This window comes from Chelonoidis abingdonii, chromosome 19, assembly GCF_003597395.2.
Source record: "Chelonoidis abingdonii isolate Lonesome George chromosome 19, CheloAbing_2.0, whole genome shotgun sequence".
In the NCBI taxonomy this organism is placed as follows: Eukaryota; Metazoa; Chordata; order Testudines; family Testudinidae; genus Chelonoidis; species Chelonoidis abingdonii.
This window is the reverse complement of record NC_133787.1, coordinates 7305277-7328891: the sequence shown is the minus strand read 5'-3', so window position 1 is coordinate 7328891 and position 23615 is coordinate 7305277. Positions and strand designations below refer to the sequence as shown.

At 48.3% G+C, this 23615-nt stretch overlaps 1 protein-coding gene across 1 annotated transcript; it reads left to right on the top strand.

Annotated features, from left to right (window-relative positions):
- Positions 1-775: 775 nt before the first annotated feature.
- Positions 776-22689, top strand: CETP (cholesteryl ester transfer protein). The gene is made up of 16 exons (XM_032774047.2): positions 776-980; positions 2801-2915; positions 4707-4841; positions 6310-6380; positions 9250-9337; positions 9468-9537; positions 10091-10151; positions 12424-12515; positions 14110-14289; positions 15564-15614; positions 16187-16354; positions 17055-17122; positions 17250-17292; positions 17396-17465; positions 18455-18540; positions 18650-22689. Exons 1-16 carry the CDS (start codon positions 854-856, stop codon positions 18722-18724), a joined length of 1500 nt encoding a protein of 499 aa, XP_032629938.1. The 5' UTR covers positions 776-853; the 3' UTR covers positions 18725-22689.
- The last annotated feature ends 926 nt before the right edge of the window (positions 22690-23615 follow it).

The window sequence follows — 23615 nt, the reverse complement described above, 5'->3', positions numbered from 1 at the left end:
TAACTGCTGTGCTAATCCTCCCAACGCCAGCGACCAATTATCATCCCCGTTCTAGAGATAGGAACATGGAGGTACGAAGAGAAGTGCCCAAACCACGCAGTGAGTCGTCGACAGAGCTGGAGCTCGAATTCAGTAGCATATAACGCTAGGGTAGCAGACAGCATGTGTGAAAAATCGGGACGGGGTGTGTGTGTGGGGGTAATAGGAGCCTATATAAGAAAAAGCCCCAAATATCACCCTATATGACGCTCTGATTCAAGGGTTTTGTTCAATTGTCCAGAGAATGCTGCCTTCCAGTGTGACCAAACCGCATTCCAGCATAAGTTCACCATGTGATGTGGAGGGGGCGATGGGGCAGGGGGCACCAGTGAAGGGGAGGCCTTTTGAATCCGGATTGTACCTTTTGAAAAGCGCTTAGGATGGAAGGTGCTACCCGAGGACAAAGCCAACTCATAGCTGTAAAATAAGGATTCTCTCTCTTCTAAGGGCAAACTGTAAAGAGGTGATGGGTAAATCTCTAAACTGTCCCCCTGAATGCTTGTCCACAGGGCTGATCCAGGTCTCATCAGCATAACTCCACTGGCTGCAGGGTGTTATTCTGGATTTACAGCAGTCTTGGGGAAAGAATCCAGACTGTCTAAACCTACTGCCTCCTCTGGGCTGAAGGCAGAGCGGTGGCTCTGTGAGGGTTAAGGAAGCCATAGGAGGATCAGGAAATGTTTGATGACTGGGATAAGTAAGGGAAGTGTCTCATGTCCTGTCTAGAAAGAGCTGTGTTTGGGATGTGAAAGGAGCTAGTGCTGCAGCAGGGACTCGGTCAGCCAGTCCTTCCTTGGGATCGTCCGCCTAGAGAATGATGGCCGGGATCTTTGTGATCCCGCTAGCGCTTATCAGTACGGCAGTGGCTTGTACATCTGAGGAGTCGTCCTTGAACCTCACTGGGATCGTCTGCAGAATGACCAAGCCAGCGGCATTAGTGTGTAAGTCTCTGCTTTCTTGGGCTATATTCGCCCCGGGGAAGGCAGGCGGCGAGCACCACAGGTGGCTACGAGTACATCAGTGCTGCTCCGTCCCTGTTTCCCCAACTAGTTGTATTTATAGTTAAGCCTTTGCAATCAGCCTGTGGGACCATACTATTAAGTATCCCATTGAAATGGGACGTGCTATGCTGTACCAGACTGCTGGTCCAATGAGGCAGCAGTAGCCTCCCGCATTAGCCAATGACTGATGCTTCAGAGTCAATTGTGTGATGCCGTCCTTTGGGAGCAAATTCCTTCCTGACCGCTCTGCCGACCAGTCCGTGCCCTGAAGCAATAGATTTATTTGTCATTTTATATCAGAGGTTCTCAAACTTTTGTACCGGTGACCCCTTTCACACAGCAATCCTCTGAGTGTGATTCCCCCCTCCCTGCCCCGCTTATGAATTAAAAACTTTTTTTATATATTTAACACCATTATAAATGCTGCAGGCAAAGCGGGGCTTGGGTGGAAGCTGACAGCTCGTGACCCCCCCCCATAATTACCTCATGACCCCCTGAGGGGTCCCAACCCCCAATTGGAGAAACCCTGTTTTATATCTATACCCACACCATTTAATGACCATTATAAACTTAGCTTTCATAGCTACAGCTGTTGTTGGGGGCCATGAAATTATCCAGACCTTTTTAAAAAACCACATTAGTAACAGTAATTGATGTGGGGACGTATGGTCTAGTGGTTTAAGCAGTAGCGTGAGAGTCAGGTGGCCTGTGTTTGATTCCAAGCTCTGCCACGCACCAAAGGCAAATCACCTAATGTCTCCGTGCCTCGGTTTCTCAGAGGGGGGAGCTATGTTTCTTTGTTGCATTAGCAGTTTTTCTAAAGGAGTTTGAGATCCTCAGATGAAAGGCGCTAGTACTTAATTTTAAATACTCCAGCCTTAGTAATGAAGGGGAGAGTGAAAACTAATCAATCTGTTCTTGGTTCTCTGTTCCATAATACAAGCATAAGGAGACAGATGATGAATTTGATGGCTGGTATATTTAGAAGCAAGAGAAGGAGATAGTACTTTATGCCACTTAAATTCTGCCTGAGAGACACCCTGTGGCTAGAATTTGAAAGGGGATGGGTAATGTTATGGCTGTTAATAACATTTTGTAGCTGTGCAGGCCATGATCATGACCCTAGTAATTTCACTTCATTCTCCAGGGTATACCGAGATCAACTGCAAGAGTCAGGAATGATTGTTTAGCCTCGTGTGCAGAGCTGCACACCTGGCTAGGTGCATTAGGCTGTTTGGTTACCTGCCACGGAGGAAGGATCAGATGACCTTGGCCATGCTGTCATGGGACAACCAGACATGATGGACCAATGGTCTCATCTGTTGTGGAAACTCTTATGTCCTTTTGCATTGTGTCTGGTGGTTGGCAACGGCCTTATAGCAAAGCACTAGAACTCAGCAGTGAGATCTCAGGAGTGAGATCCATCGCTCTGAGCTCAGTTGATCAGATTTGTGCTGGATGGGGAGGATCATTAAACTCCCTTCATGCCCTGGTCTCGTTGTGAAATCTGGGCTGGAGGCTCAGAAATAGGGAGGTTCAGAAATAGGGAGGTTCTATCCCTATAACCTTCCCCTGCGCAACACACTCAAGTCAGCATTTTACCATGAAGCTAATGGGAGCTGATGCTTGCACACATGGATGCCAGGGGCCAAGCAAAACTGTATGGCTTTTAATGCTATTAACAAGAGGCACTGATGTGATTTTGAAATGCAGCTGAATTGTGCTTTATCGTTTGTCTTCTCCCTTTGTTCTGCTTGCAGTGAATCAGCAAACAGCTCAGGTAATCCAAGCAGCATTCAGACATGCCACCTACCCCGATATCAGTGGGGAAAAGTCCATGGTGTTTCTTGGCAAAGTGGCCTACGGGTTAACGAAGTAAGTACGACCACGCTTTCTAAACTCCCTTTTGTGCCATGAAATGCGGCAGGCCTATGGATAAGGTCCTGGATGTGCCTGGGAAGAAGGTTTGAAGGGGAGAGTCAAATGTGCTTGGTCTGAAATCATGGATGGGAGAATGAGGCCCCCTTCTGCTCCTTTCCACATGCAAATATTTCCAGCATAATTTGTCTCTGCTATTGGATAAGTCACCTACAGCTCGAGATCTAACAACCTACCAACGCTATTTGTGAGCTGTTTCACTTACATCCTTGGCAGAGAGCGAAGAGAATGGGGGAAGGTTCAGGTGACTGAAATGACTCAGGAGGGTGACTGAACTCATTGATTGACATGTGGCACTGTTTATACAGCTGGCCAACCCCCACGTGGCGTCCGCTGCCTGCAGATCTGCATGTAGCAATTCAGTGACTGTGTCTGCTCTGGGGGCTTGGAGAACAGGTGGGTTTCAAAGCACTGCGCACGTCCCCGGACTCTAAGTCACGCAGTTCACAGGAGAATCTGAACTTTCCCAAAGTACATCGGGCCACGGCCCATCTCTATAATTAACTGTCGCCCACCTAAATGTCCTGTGCTGCTTGAACTGGTGCCGTATTCTTTGCTACGTGGTGGTGCGGTGTTTCTGTGCGGAGCTACTTGTGCAATGCTGCGTCCTTGGGTGGATTGACCCTGCCACCTCTGTGTCTTAAAGCATGGGCCTCTGCAGGTACAGCTACACAGCAAGCAGGCAGCAAGAAACAAACAAATCCACCCATAGCAGCAAGTCTCAGAGTGTGGGTCAGCTGATTCGGGCTCATGCTGCAGGGGTAAAAAATAACCATGCAGACATTCAGGCCTGGGCTGGAGCCAGGGCTCTGAAACCTGGCAGGGCTCTCAAGTTCCAGCCCTAGCTCGAACATCTACATGGGGGTTGGCAACCTTTCGGAATTGCTGTGCCGAGTCTTCATTCAGTCACTCTAATGTAAGGTTTCGCATGCCAGTAATGCATTTTAATGTTTTTAGAAGGTCTCTTTCTATAAGTCTATAATATATAACTAAACTATAGTTGTATGTAAAGTAAATAAGGTTTTTAAAATGTTTAAGAAGCTTCATTTAAAATGCAGAGCCCCCCGGACTAGTGATCAGGACCCAGGCAGTGTGAGTGCCACTGAAAATCAGCTCGTGTGCTGCCTTTGGCACCTGTGCCATTGGTTGCATACCCCTGATTTACATGCTGTTTTCAGCCCCAAGCCTGAGGCGGTGACCTGGGGCTCTGATGCACTGCTATGGGGGGGCTGACTGACTGAGCTAAATGAGTCAGCTGTATCAGCCAACAGTGTATCAGGTTGATCAATCGCTAAATGTGGCCCAGCCACCACCAGAGGGTGCCAGAGGGCCACCCATGGGCGCAGGTTACAGTTTCAGGTGTGGATGAAGCAACTTCTGCTTATAGCGAGGTGTTGAGTGTGTAACCACTTTGGGATGAAAGATGCTGTGTTTGATTATGTTAACTTATTATTAGCGATCATCCATATAATTCAGCAAAAGCAGCTGTAAGAATATAAGACTATATATTATTTTTTATTACTCACACGACCAAGAAGAAATGCAATGCGACAAAACAACTTTATGTAGCGTCTCTCCTAGAAATTGTCCCAGCGAATGTACAGAGTTCAGTACAATTACAAGGTTAGCAAGAAACAATAACCGAGAGAGCGCCAACAGAGAAAAGAGACACATTCAGGTCCCGCCAGGCATTCTGGATGTATCCACCCTTTTCGTTTTCTTCTTTAGCATACAGATCAATGACTTGTCCATAGAAAACAGTGAGGTCGATTTTAAGGAAGACGATGCCATAGACATTGCAATTCAGAATGTGACAGCATCCTTCAAAGGGACCCTGAGTTATGGCTACAGCGGGGCTTGGTTGTAAGTATGTAGGAACACAGGAACTGCCAGACTGGATCAATCCCAGGTCCATTTAATCCAGTAGCATGTCTCTTCCAGAAGTAAGAAACCCAACTGTGGACAGATGTGAGGTAATCTGCCCCCACATGCTGGTCTCTAATAGTTAGTGATTGTGCTTCAAAGTTTAATATCTTTTCCAACATTATTATTATGTATCATTATTCATTATAACTGGATATTCTTGACATCCAGATAAATCTCCAATCCCTTTTGGAATTGTGCTAAGTTTTAGTCCCTAACAGCTTCATGTGACAGTGAGTTCCGCCATCTAATTATGTGTCATGTGCAAAAGTATTTCAATCTCCTGGTTTTGAATCTTGATCTTGTGTTATGAGACAAGAACAACAACAATCCCCAACTTGCCTTGTTTGTCCCACTCATTATTGTATAGCCGTGTATCCTATCCCCTTTATTTGTCTCCTTTCTAAGGTAAACAAGCCCAGACTTTTCCTAAAGGATTCTCAAAACATCCTGAATCCTTTTAATCCTAGTTGGCAATGAGAAGGAGCAGGTGGAGGCAGGGTAGGGGAGGCGAAAGAGCTTCACAGACAAGGGGTGGGGCCAGGTCTGAGCTCTGAATAGTACATCAGTGTGGTGGTTTTATTCAGGGCTGGTGCAAAGAAGTTTCACGCCCTAGGGGAAATTTCCACCTTGCGCCCCCTCAGCCCTGCAGCAGCTCCCCACCCCTGCCCTCCGCCCTGAGGCATCTCCCTCGTGGCAGCTCCCCGCTCCCCACCCCCTGGCCCGGAGAGCCCTGCGGTACCTCCCCACCCTAGCTCACCTCTGCTCTGCATCCTCTCCGAGCACGCTGTCCTGCTCTAATTCTCCTCCCAGGCTTGCTGCACCAAACAGCTGATTGGCACTGCAAGCCTGGGAGGTGGGAGAAGCAAAGCAGCGACTGCGTGGTGGAACCTCCGGGCTGCCAGCGGCGCGCTGACCCAGGGGAACCCCTGAGCTGCTGGCGGCAGCTCAGACTCCCTCTCCCTCCCAGGACATCAGCTGCTCAAACACTTAAAAAAAAAATTGGGGGGGGGGGTGCCGCTTTTTGGCACTCCCAAATCTTGGCGTCCTAGGCAACCGCCTAGTCTGCCTAAATGGTAGCACCGGCCCTAGTTCTAGTCTTAATGTGACATCAAATAGCAATTTGCAGTGCAAAGAAACCCAGGGAGTGAATACGAGAGAAGGACACACATTCTGAAACCTGAATTCTGGGTTATGTTTTTTTTAAAACAAGAGTTGCAATTTCCTGCCCTCTTTATTCAAGAGGGAAATGGCTAATAAAGAGAGAAACAGAGCTAGTCCTATATAGTCCATCTAATGTCTTCAAGGTGTTTAGAAGGCACTTATTGCCATTGTGGTCTATGTGCCAGCACTGGGCTTCTAGTTCTGTGACAGATACGGCTGCCGAGTGTTCTCCATTCTCTTACAGTGTGAAACTCACCCACTCCATTGATTTTGAAATCGAATCCTCAATTGATCTCCAGATCAACGCCAAACTGAGTAAGTAGCAGCACAGCCTGGAATACAGCGTCCTTAACTGCAGCTGGATTAACTTTGCTGAGCCCAAGGCACCGTTCGTGACCTCTCCTGGCATGCAGTACGATGTGTTTTTGCTATGAGAAGCTTATCGTGGCCCTTTTGTTGCTTATCGCTAAGGCCTGGTCTACACTGAGGGGTTCGATGTAAGACACGCAACTTCAGCTATGGGAATAGCGTAGCTGAAGTCGACGTATCTTATTTCGACTTACCTCCCATCCTCATGGCGCGGGATCGACGGCCGCGGCTCCCCCTGTCGACTCTGCTACTGCTGCTCACCCTGGTGGAGTTCCGGAGTCGACGGGAGCTCGTTCAGGGATTGATGTATTGCGTCTAGATGAAGTGCGATATATCGATCCCTAATAAATTGATCGCTACCTGCCGATTGGCAGATAGTCTGGACATACCTTACAGTAGCAGCGAGTGGCCCCACCTGAGATCCAGGCCCCATTGGGTTGGGTGGTTACAGACAGGCAGAAAGGCAGTCCCTGGACTTGAAGCTAACAGTCTAACTGGGCAAGGCAGGCACAACGTAGGAGAGAGGAATCCCATTTTACAGAGGGGGAACTGAGGTACAGAGAGATTAAAGAGACAGGTTATCCACTGGTGTCAATTGTTTCAATGGAGCTACGTGGATTTACATTGGTGGACAGCTGAGAATTGGGCTGGATTTCGAGGCCAAGGCCGTTGCTCTATCCGCAGACCAGCCCTCTTCTCTATTTTGCAGTTTAGGATAACAAAAAACCTCACAAACCCAGGCGTGAGTTGCACAAAGTTGTGTCAGTTGGGAGGTTTGATCCAGGGAAGCAAAACTGCACAAGGGCACCTTCGTTTTCAGCGAGCTCCTGTTCTATAGCCTGTTTCTGAGTGCCGTATAATATACAACATAAAGTGACTGGCTTTATGAAAAATGAGTCAATGGCTTATCCCAGACTGGGCTTTAGATTCCTTGCTGGCTTCTGCATTCTCTCACTATTAGACCAAATGGAACCATCTATTGCTGATGGGAGGGAGTTGGTTATTTCTTTGGCTTCACTGCTCTAAAGACCCTTGGGTGCAAAAACAGCATGAAGCATGTGACAACAGTGTGTCATATTTGCAGAGCCCTGCCTGAGCCGATTATCCCTTGCAGCACATCATTTATCCACAGGAAAAGCAAGGCAGAGCAAGGGGAAGGGAACCTGACCAAGGTATTGCAGCTAGTCAGTGCAGAACTAGAAGCCAGAAGTTCCTGGTGAAACTGCCTGCCGGTCATCTCTGTCATCAGAGGAATGACAGGAGCCTTTTGCATGCAGTGGTTTGCAAGCTAATTGCAATGCAGCCAGCATTGCAGAGTGAATGGAATGAATGATTTGCAAACCTTTTCCCCACAGTGCATTGGTTTGGGCTGGGAGGCTGGGGGAAGAAGTATGTTTAAAAATCGCGTTCCATGAAGAAAATGTCTGGTGGAGGAAACACCTTTTTTTTGGTTGCGATGGGGGGTCGCAAATAATGTTACATGGGAGTCGCTTTGAAGTCAGAGAGGAGCGAGATCCTGGCAGAAAGTGCCAGAGTTGTTTAGATTTGCTAGTTCTCTTGGAGAGGAAGCTGGGTGCTCCAGCTCTCAAAGCACTGCCTGACAATGGGCAGGCGTTCACCCCATGGTACAGAGGGGCAAACAGGCACATAGACATGAAGTGACTTGCCTGCATCACAGACAAGTTAGTGGGCAGAGTTGAGACACGGGTAACATTTTCAAAAGCATCCAAGTGATTTAGGAGCCTAAGCCCCACTGACTTTTAATACCACTTTGTGGATATCTACTCTACGAATGCTACAGCAGTGTAGCTACAGCACTTCTGCTCCGTTCCTGTAGCCACTTGCTCTGATGATGGGAGGGGTTCTCCTGTTGTTAATCCACCTGCGGAAGAGGCAATAGCTTGGCTGACAGAAGCATTCTTCTGTTGATTTAGCAGCGTCTACACCAGGGCTTAGATCGGCTTAAAAAGGGGCGTGAATTTTTCAGGCACTTGAGCAACGTTGCTAGGTTGACCCAACTTTTAGGTGTAGACCAGACCAGACCTCAGACTCTTAAGTGCCTTTGTTCCGTTTGGAAAATGAGGCTCAGGTTTTGAAGCCAGCTTGGGATTGCAGCCCTGAGCAGAGCCAGGGCCGCCCAGAGGATTCAGGGGGCCTGGGGTCTTTGGCGGCGGGAGGCCCCACTTCAGCAATAATTATGTGGCAGGGGGGTCCTTCTGCTCCAGGACCCGCTGCCGAAGTGCCCCGAAGACCCACAGTGGGGGGGCGCTGCTGAAGACCCGGAGCAGAAGAAGCTCCGGGGGCCCAGGCCCGGGCCCGTTAGAGTTTTCCAGGGCCTCCGGAGTGAGTGAAGGACCTCACTCCAGGGGCCCTGAAAAACTCTCGTGGGGGCTCCTGCGGAGCCCAGAGCCTGGGGCAAATTGCATCTCTTGCCCCCCCACCTCTGGGTGGCCCTGAGCAGAGCAATGCCTCTGAAATACCTTTGAAAATCTGGGCCCAGGATGCTTTTGAAAATTTGACCCCCAGCGCTCTCATTTCCTGGTTCCCGCCTCCCTGTCTTAATCCCAAATAAGTCCCCCATAAACCTACTGAGCTTGGTACGCATGCAATGTTTTCCCCTTTGTAGCCTCAGACCCTAAGTTCTTCCACGCCTCAGTATGGTGCAGTTAAAAGATCCATTTCCCTCTAGTCACCCGTGGTCTCTGATTCCCCCTGTTTTCTCCTGTACTCGCTCCAGCTAGCACAGGTGCCCTGTTTATTTCGCTTGTCAGCTGCATGGGGTTTATAATCCACATTTGTTTTTTGTGCTGTGCAGCTTGTGCAAAGGGCTGGGTGGCGGCCGATACCTCGGATTGTTACCTGATCTTCCATAAGCTGACGCTCCATCTCCAGGGAGACAAACAGTGAGTTCCTCTTCAAGCAATGCATCATTGTGCACATGGCAGCTTGCCTGGCCCATCACTATGGTCCCCATGGGCTTTCGATCCCATTGGGCACCCCTCACATTTCTGTAACGATATTTCTTCTCCGCAGGCCAGGGTGGCTAAAACAGCTCTTCACAGACTTCATTTCCTTTACCTTGAAGCTCGTTCTAAAAGGCCAGGTAAGAAACTCAAATGACTAGATGACAGAAAAGCAGAGGCTGGATCTTATGTCTACAATGTGCCCTATAAGCCTCTGGCCTGATCCTGCAAAGATGTAGCCACCTACTTAACTTTATGCACTCGGAGGAGTCCCAGTGAAACTTAGAGGCTGGTCTGGGGGCTCAGTGGAGTACTCTGGACCTGCGCTGCCAGGATTACAGGGTTGAGTCCCAATTCTAGACGCTGGTATCCTGGGACAGCAGGGTTTTGGCAACAAGCTGACAGACATGGAGCATTCTGCCTTGCTTAGCAGCAACCTTTTAGTGCTGGTATCCAAAGAGAGGGTAATGTCAGATGCTTGAGGGTCACATTTAAAAAGCAGGAGGCTGATGTTAATCTCCCAGTGGTATAAATCAGGAGTGACTCCAGTGGTGTTACAGCAGTGCAAAACTGACATGAGTGAGATCGCACCGAGGCCTCGGAGGCTGCAAGACTTGGGTTTGGACACATGGCAACACCAGGGTTTTTTTGGCCCACACGAATGAATTCCATTTTTTTCCTTTTCTCTTGTAGGTGTGTAATGAAATTAACTCTCTGGCTCAGCTGCTGGCAGATTTTATACAGGACAGAGCAGGTAAGTGTTGTGCCCATTTCCTCTTCCCTGTCTTCCTCCTTTCTTAGACGCAATCCACTAAGGCTGAGCTAGACCCAAAGGAGACAATGACCCTGTCTCTGTGAAATGGAGATTGAGACATAGCCATGGTAGGGGAAGCCGCACCAAAACTGTACTAATCGGAATCCCTCCCTGTGCAGTGCGGGGGTTGGGGAAAGAAACTACGCAGGCTGGAGATTGAGGGTCCCCCCACCCTGCAGTCATGGGGTGGGACTTCCACTCGTGTCGGATGGATATACTCAAGCTAGCTTTTATCCAGTTAGGGGTCAGTGTGGGCTGTGCAAGCCATTCCTGGCCCCTGGGCAATTACTCAGGGCTAGTCTACACTTGGAAAGCTGCAGAGCCGTGGTGGCACTTCGGTTTAGCTACTTACTACAGTGACATGAGAGCTTCTCCCCTCACTGTAGTTAACCCAGCTCTCTGAGAAGTGGTAGATAGGTTGATGGAGGAATGATACCTAGTACTGGGTAGGTCGGCTTAATGGCGTTCCTGGGGGTGGGGGATTTTTCACATCCCTGAGCGATGTAGCTTGGGTGACCTAATGTCTGAGTGTACACCTGAGTTCAGGCAGGTAGTGCCCGAGTTAGCTAGATCAAAGCTAACCTGGGCATGTCTACAGTGGTTTCAGAGTCGATCTGCTCTGAGTTAAAACAGGAGGAGGGAGTGTGTAGAGATTCCAAAGAGACGCTCAAGTCCATCGGGTAAGTAAGATTTCATTAGAAGTGCCTACGTGAGACTTGGGGCTGGATTTTTTCAAAAGCCTGTAAATTACTTCAGAGCACAAACCCCAGGGGAAGTCAGTAGGGCTCGTTCACCTACGTCACTTCCCCAGAAGTGACCTCTCAGACTGCAGGTAGAAGGGCAAACTGTCCAGGCTGTCTGGTGCCTCAGAGATCCCATGAACCTGGGCCCAGCATGAGCCTCTCTTCAGTTGTCCTCGTTTTCACACAACGGGCCCCACGCCAAAGACACGGTTCTTTAACAACCAGGATTTTCCCAGCAGACCTTGCTCCTTTTTTCACCAGGGCCATTTTGCCCTGAGAAAAGACAGTTTCTCACGTTGGTGAATAGGAGGATGAGTCATGTGTGGAGACAAACAGGACTGGTGCCTCTGAAACACACTCCAGCTTTTGACATGCCGGCAGCCATGTCTGGAAACACACCACAGCGTGATTTTTGGGGGTGGAGGGAGACAGAGGAAAAAAGTCAGGGCGTCGTGACTCAATGATTTGCTGAATGTGAGGAAAATGGAGTTTTGTGCCAGTGCTGTCAATAGTGGGATTCTTTTTGCACCGTTCTCCTAGCCAGTCCTATTTCTGGGCCACTTTAGTGCTGCCTGAGATACTGACCCAGGTCCTGCCCCATGGACTTGCTACATCTTCTTTCAAGTGCCAACATTGCCATTAAACACTGGCACTTAACGGCGGTGCCATGAGAGCAGCCATGGAACGGCATTAGCAAAGCCGTAAGAATCAGCTCACAGCTGTCTGTACGCTGAACTGATGTGGCATGCGTGGGCGTCACCATCAGAATGTTCCCCCTAGACTGCCCTCGCTTGAAATCACTTCTGGGCTTCTGGCACCTGAAAGTGCCTTAGAGATTTGTCATTCTGAGAACCAAACAGAAATTGACAAATGAAATGTTCATTGCAGCCATTGAAAATGACATCCCAGTTTGCCAGGGGCTCCTCCCTTAACATGAAATATTGTCCACAGCTCCAGGCAGGTTTAAAAGCTTTAGGTGCCGTCCTGTAGGAAAATATTTGCCAAGGGGGGAAAAAAATACTCAGTAGAACTTGTGCTCCTGAGTCATGTAAAAGTGCTTGAAAATCCCACCCTTCCTGGTTGGCCTACATGCTCAGACACCACAGGGATGGATAAATAATACTTGTTAGATAGTGAGTGACCCTAAACTAAAGAATGAGGCCTGAGAGACTGAAGCCATTCATGTCCATCTATCTAAAGTTTTTCTATTGTGCCCATCACTTTGGAATGCAAGGATTGAGAATTATTAGCCTTGTTTTACAAGTGGGGAAACTGAGGCACAGAAGATCCGTGGCAGAGATAGTAATAGAACCCAGGTGTCCTGACTCCTAGTGCTGTGCTATATTATCTTCCTCTAGTCTGCAGGAGTTAATCTGTTAGTGTTCTAAATGGACTTCATACATTCTGGCCTCGATCATGTGAAATTGCACAGTCAGTAAAATTAGTGGTTTTTATTTATCTTTCTGCAGCAAACTTCCTCCAGGATGGGCTTATAGGAGTAGATATTTCACTGGCATCGTTTCCGGTAATAAAGGCAAACTACATGGAATCGCATCATAAGGTAGAGTAATTTTTTTTGGCAGGGGGACAAATAAGTGTGGGGGCATTTCATACTAATTTCTTCCCAGTCCCACTCCTGGAGTGGAGATGGCTAGAAGGCAGAGATGTCTAATCGTTAGAGCAAGGGTTAAGGAAGGAAGACTCCAGAGCTCTCCTGCTGGTTCTGATTCATTATATAACTGAAGTCACTTGGAATACCAGGGTTGGAAGGGACCTCAGGAGGTCATTTAGTCCAACCATCTGCTTAAAGCAGGACCAATCCCCAGACAGATTTTTGACCCAGATCCCTAAGTGGCCCCCTTAAGGATTGAACTCACAACCCTGGGTTTAGCAGGTCAATGCTCCAACCACTGAGCTATCCCTCCCCCTGACTGAGTCTTTGCCTTAGTTTCCCCACCTATGAAATAGCGATGATAAATCCTTACTCCCCAGGGTGCAGTGAGCTGTAAGAGCCCCAGATTAAAGGCATTCTAGAAGGACAGAGAATCTTTTTTTGGGACTAGTCTTTTAGAAGGCAAGTGATGGAAAGGTTTGCAGACTGGCTCTTATCTGATCCGGGCTGGCTGTCACCTGTCCTTACTCGGAACGCTGTTGACAAGGGAAATACAAAGTGGCGCTCGGGTTCAGTTAAAGCAACTCAAACCCTCAGGAATTGGACAGTTCTTCGGTAAACTCTACATATACAGGGGTCAGATTCTCCGCTTCCCCCCCCCCCCCCCCCCAGCCAGCACCATGGTCCACCTGAACTGATCTCTCGAGGACTCCCCAGCACGCGGGTGAGTCTCCACATAAGGTGGCTAGCTAGGCACAAGGGGGCGTGGCTGAAGCATTATTGGGCTCTTGCAGTCCCTACCTGGCATAACAGTCCCTTGTGGTTTCAACCAGCGGCTGTGATTGAGAATGGTCCTTGGGCTGCTCTCATCTGTGCTGGGGATGGGGCCAGTATAGACTCATCCCTAAAATCAGGGAGTTGCAACTGGCTTCTTTGCTCCACCATGTCCCTTTGGGATTAGCTATCCACCCTCACTACACCCTGCACGTATCGAGGGTGGCAGAGCATCTTGCCCAGGCTGAATAGTGCACCGTCTTCCATCCGTGTCTGGTTTGGCTTATCCTATCTGGCTTTTTAATAAGCACAACTAGCCCTTTGTGTCGCAAACCAAGTGTGACGTGGCCAGGTGAAGACAGCTGCTAATTGGTGGTAGGGTGACCAGATGTCCCAGTTTTATCGGAACTGTCCCGATATTTACTTGTTTGTCCAGCGTCCCCACCGATGTTTGGCGGGGACATGAATTGTCCCAATATTTTGCCTTCTGGTGCACAGGTGGAGGGGGATCTGCCCCTCCCTCCCCCATTGGATCCCTTCCCAAATCCCTGCCCTGGCCCTGCCTCATCCCCAAGTATGCCACATTCCTTTTCCTCCCCTACCAATTTTTCCTATGCTCTGGTGGCTCTTGGTGGGTTGCTGGTTTTTTTTGTTGTTGTTCTTGCTCCACTGGCACCCGTCCCCCACCCCCTGCATCCTGATATTTCACATCTCTCATCTGGTTACCCTAACTGGTGGTTACCAGCAATCCATTCTCTTTCATTTGAAGGGTCTGCTTTTGTACAAGAACTATTCAGTTGTCTTCAATGACTCCATGTTTGCTCCATCTCTGCTCTCCGAGTCCAGGATGCTATACTTCTGGTTTTCAGACCAGGTCCTGAACTCTCTGGCCTTGGCAGCATTCCTGGATGAACGTCTGGTGTTAACGATCACAGGGGAAGAGCTAAGGGTAACTATTACAGGGTTATTTTAACCTTTTCTCTCACTCATATAGTATTTTGAAGCCCCCCCCCACTTTGGGGAGAAGGTGAAAATTCTCAGAGCATTCATTTGCTGTGCAATCTGGTTCCAAAAGAAGGGAACGTATAGTGAGATACAGCCTACAGTGTGATCATGGTCAGAAAAGTGGCACCTTCTTAGCTGTCCATACCAGCTCCCTGTGTTGGTTGATCAGTCCTATCCACTAATCCCCTGCAGACCCCAAAGAGCTATGGGAAAGCAAAGTGGATTCTTTTTGTTTCATGGTAACAGCACACTCAGCATATTTTCTGGATTGCAGAGTCTTTGACATAAGCCTAGCCGGATTTTCAGATCGTGGGGCTAGGTCTGTGGTGCAGGTATAACACTGGTCCTATGGGAGGGTTGTCAGCAGTGGGGATTGAAAGTGAGAACTCAGGATCTAAACTCTTGAGCTAAGTCTCAGCTGTTAACCAAGGCTGTATCAGCAGCATCAACCGCTGGCTGTGGGTGATAGAGTGCCCACACTGAGTGGGTTACACTGGCAGATAGAAAATTAATCTTTTGACTTGTAAAGTAAGCAAAATATACTGTGGGATCATTAGGAGAAAAGGAAATCTGCAACCCCACAATGTCTTACCTGGCTATAACCACATCTTAAGACCGAAAAAAGAAATCCTCAGAAAACAAACCGCTGTGGGTCTTGTTTTCCCAGCAGTACTGCAGAAGAGAAGGTGTTACAAGAGCTGAAATACCAGCTTGCACAAAGCTTAGTTCTGAGTAGACAAGAGCACTTGATTTGTTGCAGCTTAGAACTGGTACTGGGCTTCGGCTGTGCTTAGGAGAATGACTGTGATGAAGAGGGAAAATCCAGTGGGGTGAAACCTGCAGCGGCCGGAGTGAAAAAGCACAGACGGAGAGACGGGGGTAGGAGAAGGGGCCGAGAGAACAATTTGCTGATGATGGGGACCAATGCATTGTAATTTATCCTACTTTTAATGAGAGCAAAACCAGAGCCTGGGGCAGTGGTAGCAAAGATCTCCAGCCACACACTGTTCCTGTGGTTGGTTGGTTCAAGATAGACCATTGCTCTGTGGTCTCCAGGGGCTGCCCCTACTGTTACATATTCATTCAGCCACATTTTAGAATTTCTTGGGAGTTGCCCTCAAGCTGCGGGCCCTCTTTGGTCCCCCCAGCTCTGGTGACACATTGGGAACACATTGTGCTCAAGCCAACTCATAATTTCCTTGTTGTTGTTCTTTGAAGGAGATGTTTGAAATGGAAGACATGGAGGCTTACCAAGGGATTGTGCAAGAGGTAACCACGGAGCCAGTTCAGAGCTAACCTTATGGACCGCTGCAATGTTGTTTGTTCACTTTACTATTTTATGTTCCATTTAAAGAAACACATAATGAATGCCCTTCCTGAGCTAGAAGGCGATGACCCAACCGAAGGTCAACATCTGCCCTGATTCTACCCTGCCACATGGAACCACTGGGGGGCGGGGGCAGGCTGGAACACAGTGGCTCTTTCAGTTTGGGTCTGGGTGATTTGCCACTATTCAGCATCTTGGGTCCTTCTCCCTCTCCACCATCTCTAGGATGCTGGGGGCAAGGGATGCAGAGGCTCCTTCACCCCTTGGGCTGGAGTAGCATCTGGAGAGCTGCAGGGGGGAGTGGATTTCTCCAAACCCCATCCCTGCATAGTTCCTCCAGTGTCCCAACTGAATTACTGGGGCTGGTTGGGGCGGGGGCCAGTAAGAAGAACCTGAGGCTAGAAGAGGGATGCTGTGTGTTGCATGCTCCGCGTAAATTAAGAAATCAAGTACCATGCACCTCAGAAAAGTCTTGAGCACTTAGCCGGTATCCTGTCCCCCTTACGTCCTACAGATTTTTCAAGGCACGTCTTATAATGACTCTCTGGCTAAGGTCTGGAGTCTCACCCCTCCCCAAATTATCCTCCAGCCTGAAGGGACAATTGTGAAGTCATCTGTTGCCGTGGAACTCAGCATTTTTTCCCAAGGAGCAGAGCCTACCGTGGTGTTATATTTTGAGAAGGTCAGTTGCTTATTCAGTTAATCTAGGCTGCAAACTCCTTGGGGCGGGGGGGACCATGTCTCACACTAGGCATGGCATTGCATCACGAATGCTGTTAGTGCTCAACAAATAAAACCAAGAATAGCTTTAAAGTTAGGTCATTGTTTGGAAAGTAAATGACTGCTGGAGGGGCACACAAATAGCAATCTGAAGTTGTTAGTTTCTCACACCCCCGCTCCCCTGTTCTCTCTGTCTCTTGGGATTTGTCCTCACTAGACAGTTAACATGGATTTGTCCTCGCTGGCCAGCATAGCTTGGGTGTTCCTCAACCTCCATCCACACATGCAAACCTGGAACATGAGGTTTTTTCTAGAGAGTCCTGTGGAAGAGTGTTCAGTAGTGCGTTATATTAATGCTGACTCCGAGGGCCATGCACATCTCTGATGTGTAATTCCATCGGCTTTATCAGAACTACACCAGAGCCCTGTGCATCTGGGAATGGGACTTCAAGTGTTGTGTATTAAGCCTAAATAACGCTTATTAGGCATGTACCTCACTAATCAAGTCACAGAATTTCAGTTTCCAGAGCTTCTAGTAACCAGGGACTCAACAGGATGTTACCAGGCTGAACTGGCAAAAGGGAATGATCGTGATTTTCTTCCTCCGACGAATCTGGTGATGAAGCCAGACAGAGCATATGACTGTCTCTTTCTCTTCACAGGAAGTCACTGTCACAATCCAGTCTGCGTATGTAGAAAAGAAACTGGTTTTGCATCTCGCTGACTCTGTGTAGGTATCAGTGTCTGTTGTGCATTGCACTGGTCTCTTAACTTGCCTATGCTAGCTGCAAGGAAAGAAGCCTTTTTCAGATACCTCTCACTGACTTTATCTTTTCTTGGTTAATATTTTCCTACAGAATAGAGCCTAAAGTTTTTAAATGTGCTTTGGAGAGATCTGGGGTAAGTAAAGAGCATTTAATCTCCAGGGAAGACCTTGCTAACTTAGAGGTCATTATAGATCTCTGCAGTTGCTTTTTTTTCTGTAAATGTGTTTGATTTTCAGGATGACAGATCTCTAAGGCACTTCCTGCAGAAAACCATCTCAGTTGTGGGAATCCCAGAAGTGATTTCAAGTGAGTTTATGCTCCAGAGAAAGTTCTGGCAGAACATGCAACGTCAGTTGTGTTTTCAAACAGCCGTTTGAAGTGGCTGCAAGTAGTTTGTAATTGTTCCATAGTTGCTGTTCAGAAATGAGTTGTTTTCCATGGAAAATTTAGACTTTTTGGTAAAAAATCAAAAATTGAAATATTTTGATTTGGAAATGCTGCTTGGGAGTTGTAGTTTGGGTGCTTCCTCTAAGGTTGGATTACACTGACCATGATGCACCATTTCTCTTCTTAGTGCAGAGAAGTGGTGCATCATGGGAGCCCCTATCTGTAGTGCATCATGGGAGATGCTCTAACCCCCCTTAGCCTCTATGGAAAATCTTCCATCTAGTGACCATGGACCCAGTATATGGGGCAGTACCTGGTACGGTATCTGAGGCAGCACTAACATTGTTAAATAATAATGAAGTGGCCAGTAGAGTGGTGTGAAAAAAAGTCACATCATTGGCAAACCTAGCACAAAACTGAGGTCCCCTTAGATTCAGTGTATCACTGATTGATTCATGATGCACTTTCATCAGACTCACAAAAAAGAAATCACACTCTGGTGTGTTTCATTTGTTCATGTTGTCCAGCACATCAAAAGCTCCATGGTGCGTGTGTGTGTTTCAAAGGCACAAACTAATGTTCAGCCCCATGTGGGATCCACTTTCCTATTCACCAAGATGGAAAAACTGTCTTCCCTTGTGCAAGTGAAAAGTGGCCCTGGTGAAAAGAGGATCAAGGCCCAGTGCACAAATGTTGGTGCTTAAAAGCAGTGGCATTGTGGAAATGGGCCCCTTGTGTGAAAATAGGGACAATTGAAGTTCATGGGATCTCAGAGGTACCACACCCAGCCTGGGAAGTTTGCCCTTCTCCTACGCAGTCAAACAGTCTCACCAAATGCGTTTATTGTCGAGGGAACAGCAAACCACCGTTAGTGGACCTATAACTGGATGCTTGTATTGGTTTTATAGGGATCGAGCCAGCTTTAACGTCTCTGATGAACAGCAAAGGACTCAATCTATTTGATATTAAAAATCCTGAGATCATCACAAAGGAGGTAAGTCAACTTACATCCACTTCTATGTACAGAGCACTGTAAGCTTCTTGTTGTAAATGTGGCGTGAGCTAGTATAACTGGTGTCTCTCTCTCTCCTCTCTCTTTGTAGGGATACCTAATTATACAGCTGGACTTTGACTTCCCACACCATTTGCTTGTAGATTTTCTTAAGAAAACATTATAGAAGGAATCCATTCATAAAGGAGTGTTGGAATTGACTGCACAAATAGAAAGAATGCATGTGACTCAATGAAATTATGTCCTTTTTTGGGGTCAACTTCCCTATATTCCAGCTATTAAAAGAGATATTGATTTTAGCAAGAAAATCCTCTGGCTTTTATGGACACCTCTCTCTGATGAATCCCTGCTAAACGTGGATGCTAAAGTCCATAGCCAAAGCTACTTCTTGTTGCTTTAAAAGTCTTAGGTGATTCTCTGTGCTTATGAAAGTGAACAACTCAGTCAGGGGGTTTGGATCACTACTACCTAGTGCCAAGCCCAGTGAAGGATTTAACTGGTCCATTTTTATCCCCATTGATGTATTTTAGGCATGCAACGGTTTACTGTGCTAGTCCCAGGTAGGGTGACCAGACAGCAAGTGTGAAAAATCGGGACGGGGGTGGGGCATAATAGGAGCCTATATAAGAAAAAGACCCAAAAATCAGGACTGTCCCTATAAAATTGGGACATCTGGTCACCCTTGTCCCAGGCTGCTTCTAGCCACCAGGCATATCAAAGGGTGTAGTGTGGTGATATTGACAAAGCTTAGAGATGAGCCCACCAGACTTGCTTAGCTTCCTTAGAAGCAGTGATGCCAAAATGCCTAGGCATGGTATTAGTATCAGTAAGTGGGATATGACTTTGAAGTGTAATATGGCAGTCTCAGTGACTGATGCTTATATAGAGGCATCATCTCCTGGGACATGAGATGATGGGTATAGTCCCTTGCTACAGTGTCCGCAGCTGGTATAGTGTGTTCAGTTATATCCATCTCAGTAACAGATGGATGGTGATGCCATTGGGGCAAGTTTACGAGCAGCAAAAAGAGGAGACTAGAGAGAGCACGAGGAAAGAGCAAAAGATACAAATAGATGGACGCCCAGTACCAGGCATTCTTTTGTATGCTCCTGCAGTGCAGTGATGATTTGGTGCTGCTCAATCTCTCTCTCTCTTTTTGTACCAATTATATCTTCTATAAAGCTTTTAATATGGTGTGGGGGGGTACTCAAAAGCAAAACAAGAAGAACTGATACTAAATGCAATTCCAAGAATCACAGGGTTATCATCAATAATAAAAATAGGAGATCAGAACTCTCTCCCATTGCATGAAAGCATATTAAAATCAGGGTTTCTCTAAGAAGTTTGAGACGATTCCCTCCCTGCCCATTGGTCATGAAATGTGAGGCTCTATTTCTGCGTCTGGTGCTATGCTTTCATATTTACGTGGCAAACCCATGTGGAGATGCCATGTGGTCTAGTCGCTAGCGCAAGAGACTGGGTGCTGGCTGGCCCGGGTTCTGCGCCCAGTTCAGCTATGGGCTTGTTTGAGCGTGAGCAAGTCACGTAATAGCTCTGTGCCTCAGTTTCTCCATTTGTTGAATCAGGGATTCCTTGAACTCACAGGAGGGGGTTTGAAGCTTCACTAACTGCTGCTGAGATGGTCCAAGGAAAGGTGCTATTGGGATAACTCAGAGTTCAGAGACGTCAGCTGGTTTTAGTCAGACAGTTGCTGGGACTCCTCATTAGTCACCGCGATGGGGGATTGGGTGAGCTTCTTCCCAGGCAGCCACGTGGACAGGAAATAGCCCTCTCTGAGGCCTTGCTCATTCTGGGGAAATCCTGCTAGTTCTCACTAGTGTGTTTGCATATTTTAAATAGCTCCTGTAGCACAGACCCGAAGTCCCTCATCTCTTTTGCAGCCATTATGGACGTGAAATAAAGCCCGTTCCCCACCCTGCCCGCTGCTGTGGCTGGGCTCCCAGGACTCACCTTCTCTTTATCTCTCACTTTGACACACAAACCACAAGGCAGTGCCAGGGACTTCCCAGCGTGGTCGGGGCAACGTTCATTGCACTAGCCTAAACAGCAGTGGGCAGGTTTCCACCTCTGATTACCTCCCCCTTCCCTTTGGCTGGCCAATCCCAGTCTGCAAGCAAGCCAAGCTCTGCCACTTCCTGCTGCTTGTGCCAGGCTCACCCCGCAGTCGGGCTAGGTGGGAGGGGCACGGCTGGTTTTGGCTGCGCTGGCTCAATCAAAGGTGACTTGGCTGTGCCTACATAAACTGCATTCATGTTGCTTGCAGTGCAATGTAGACATAACTTTAGGTGGAGCCGGGTGTAGTTCCCAGCTGGAGGAGACCCACTTGCACTAGCTCACATCCAAATGCGCCCAAAAAATAGAGGCTGGAAGTGGGAGTGGCGAGCCCTTCAGCAGGATTCCACCCCAGACACTAGGTGCCTATAGTTCCACCCGCTGCTCATACTGCCACCCTACACCCCGTGGCTAGCCTACTAGCACCAGCAAAGGGGTGCAGGTGTGTGTGTCCTGGAGCTGGGGATCCTGCGTCAAGCGGAGCTGGACCCTTTGTTAGCAGATTTGCCAGTTACTTTGGGGTACACTCATTTATTAGGATTATTCTTCGAGGGAGGGGGATGGAGGTCTGTGATTTCTGTCAATGTGCTGCTCGTGTCACTGGTCTTTTCACACGAAGTGCCACTTCTCCCTTCTGCAAGTTTCCTCCCAGTGGAGCTATCCTGCAGGACCCTAGGTTCCCTGGGGTTTGGTTCCTCCAGCCCCAGAATCTCTCTCTCTCTCTCTCTCTCTCTCACACACTCTTTCTCTCTCTCTCTCTCTCTCTCTCTGAGAGGATCGGATCAATCAGCACTCCCAAGCTGATCCCCCTGGACTCAGCAGGCTGGGTGGAGCAGCACTTCCAAGCTGCCACCCTCGTATGTCCCAGGTCCAGCATGTCCCTATCCCCACTTTCACGTTACAATTGTCCTGGTAGTAACCCACTTGATGAGCAAACCCTATGGGATTTTTGGGCGCTACAGGGATCTTTAGCTTAGGTGAAAGGAGCGTTGCTTCAGAGCAAATGAGGAAGCCAAAACCCAAAAGAGAGATAGAAAGAGAGGGAGCAACCAGCCTAAGCATAAAAGTTATTTATTGCCAGGTAATAACCATAGGGGAGCCAAACAAACAGAACAGATACAATGTTAAATCTAACTTAAATTTGATTACCAAAGTCAAAGTTAAAAAACTGTACCTGATCACACAAGTCAGGGTTACCTAGAGTAGAAAAAAAAAAAAGAGAGAGAATTGGGTACTCACTACTCTGTGAAGCTTGAACCAGTCGGGGTTCCCAGGTGCTGGTGGTAGGTGAGGGTTCAGATTGCTGGAGACAGGCAGAGCCCCCATCACAATCAATCAGCAGAAGATGAAGTCCCAATAGAACCAATGCACATTTTGGATCCAGGCATCACAACACTGATTTGAGCACGGGTAGGGATTTTTATAGGGAAACAACAATGGTTCAAGGAAGAGCACTAGATTTATTTCTGGGTAAACTGATAGTTCAAAGGATGATACCAAAGTTGTTTTGTTCCGGCTAGACAATAGAAACTGCTCATTCCTGGCTGTGGGCCGTATTCCTTCCAGGGAGCTCACAATGCAATTAGGCAGCTTCAGGATTTTTGATACCAGTAAAAGATTTATTACTAGAACTGGTCTGATACCTGCTGAGCTGGGTGTGGGCAGGCATAAGTTCATTAGCATCTGGAGCAGAGATTCCCTCATTATGCAGTGCTTCCCTGCTTTTCTGGGCCAGAGGTCAATGTGGTTCTTGCTTTGGAATCTCTGTTCTCCTTTCTGTATGCGTTTTGTAACTCTTTCTTCTGATGGGTTTTGGTTCAAGCAGAGGCTGGGGGTGAGGGTGGAGGTGTCCTTCGTGAGTCAGACAGGATGGATACTGTGGCCTGGTTCCCCAAGAACACATTGCTGACAGGTAACACCTTAGAAACTGTTGTGTCTTTGGTTGTCATGGTTTTTGTTCCCATGGCAACTGAGTTAGATTATTAGGGGATAGCCTATTCTGCTTCGGCCGGTTAGGTGAGCTGTGTGTGTGTAAATAAATGGTAGTTTTGTTAGCTGTCTGCTGTCTGGCCTCAAGTGATTTCTTCCTAAACCGGCTGCCCCTAAGGATATAACAGAAACCTACTTTGCAGAGCAGGGTCCCCAGCTTGCACTAAGTGACAGCTGGTGTTTCTATGTGTTCCTGCAGATCACGCCCTCTTTCCCCCTTACAATGTCTTCTGAATGCCTGCCTGAGCACTGCCCGCCACCAATATACTGCGGAGGCGTCCCAGGAGCCGTGCCCATGGCCAGCCAAGCAAGGTTTCAGATTCACTTTAGATAGGTAAACAAATAACGGGCGTGTGCACGCAAGAGGCAGAGAAGTGCTCTCCCCTGGGTATGGAGAGTTTCACAAACACTGAGGGGGGAAGCTCCTTGCCATCAGTCCAGCCTGGCTTTACCCTGTGCTCTCCAGCACATGGGTTGAGTTTCAGTGCCCTCAGACCAAAGAACCACCTGATAAGCCAGGGGTGGCCAACCTGTGGCCCGGAGGTACACGCGGCTCTTCAGAAGTTAACATGCAGCTCCTTGTATAGGCAACGCCTCCGGGGCTGGAGCTACACGTGCCAACTTTCCAATGTGCTGGAGGCACTCACTGCTCAACCCTTCCCTCACTCCACCCCTTCCCGCCCCCTCCCCGGAGCCTCCTGCACACCACAAAACAGCTGATCAGGAGGTGCAGGAAGGAGGGGGGAGGTGCTGGTCAGCAGAGCTGCTGCCGGTGGGTGGGAGGTGCTGGGAGTGGGGTGGGGGAGCTGATGGGGGGGGCTGCTGATGTATTACTGTGGCTCTTTGACAATGTGCAGTGACTCCTTCTCAGGCTCAGGTTGGCCACCCTGTGATAAGCCCTTGGAGAGCAGAGTTGCATGGCTCCCTGTGCTTTCCAGCCCCCCTGAATGGACCCGGCCAGCCCTAGAGGCAGGGAGGAGGTATCCGCCAGGGAA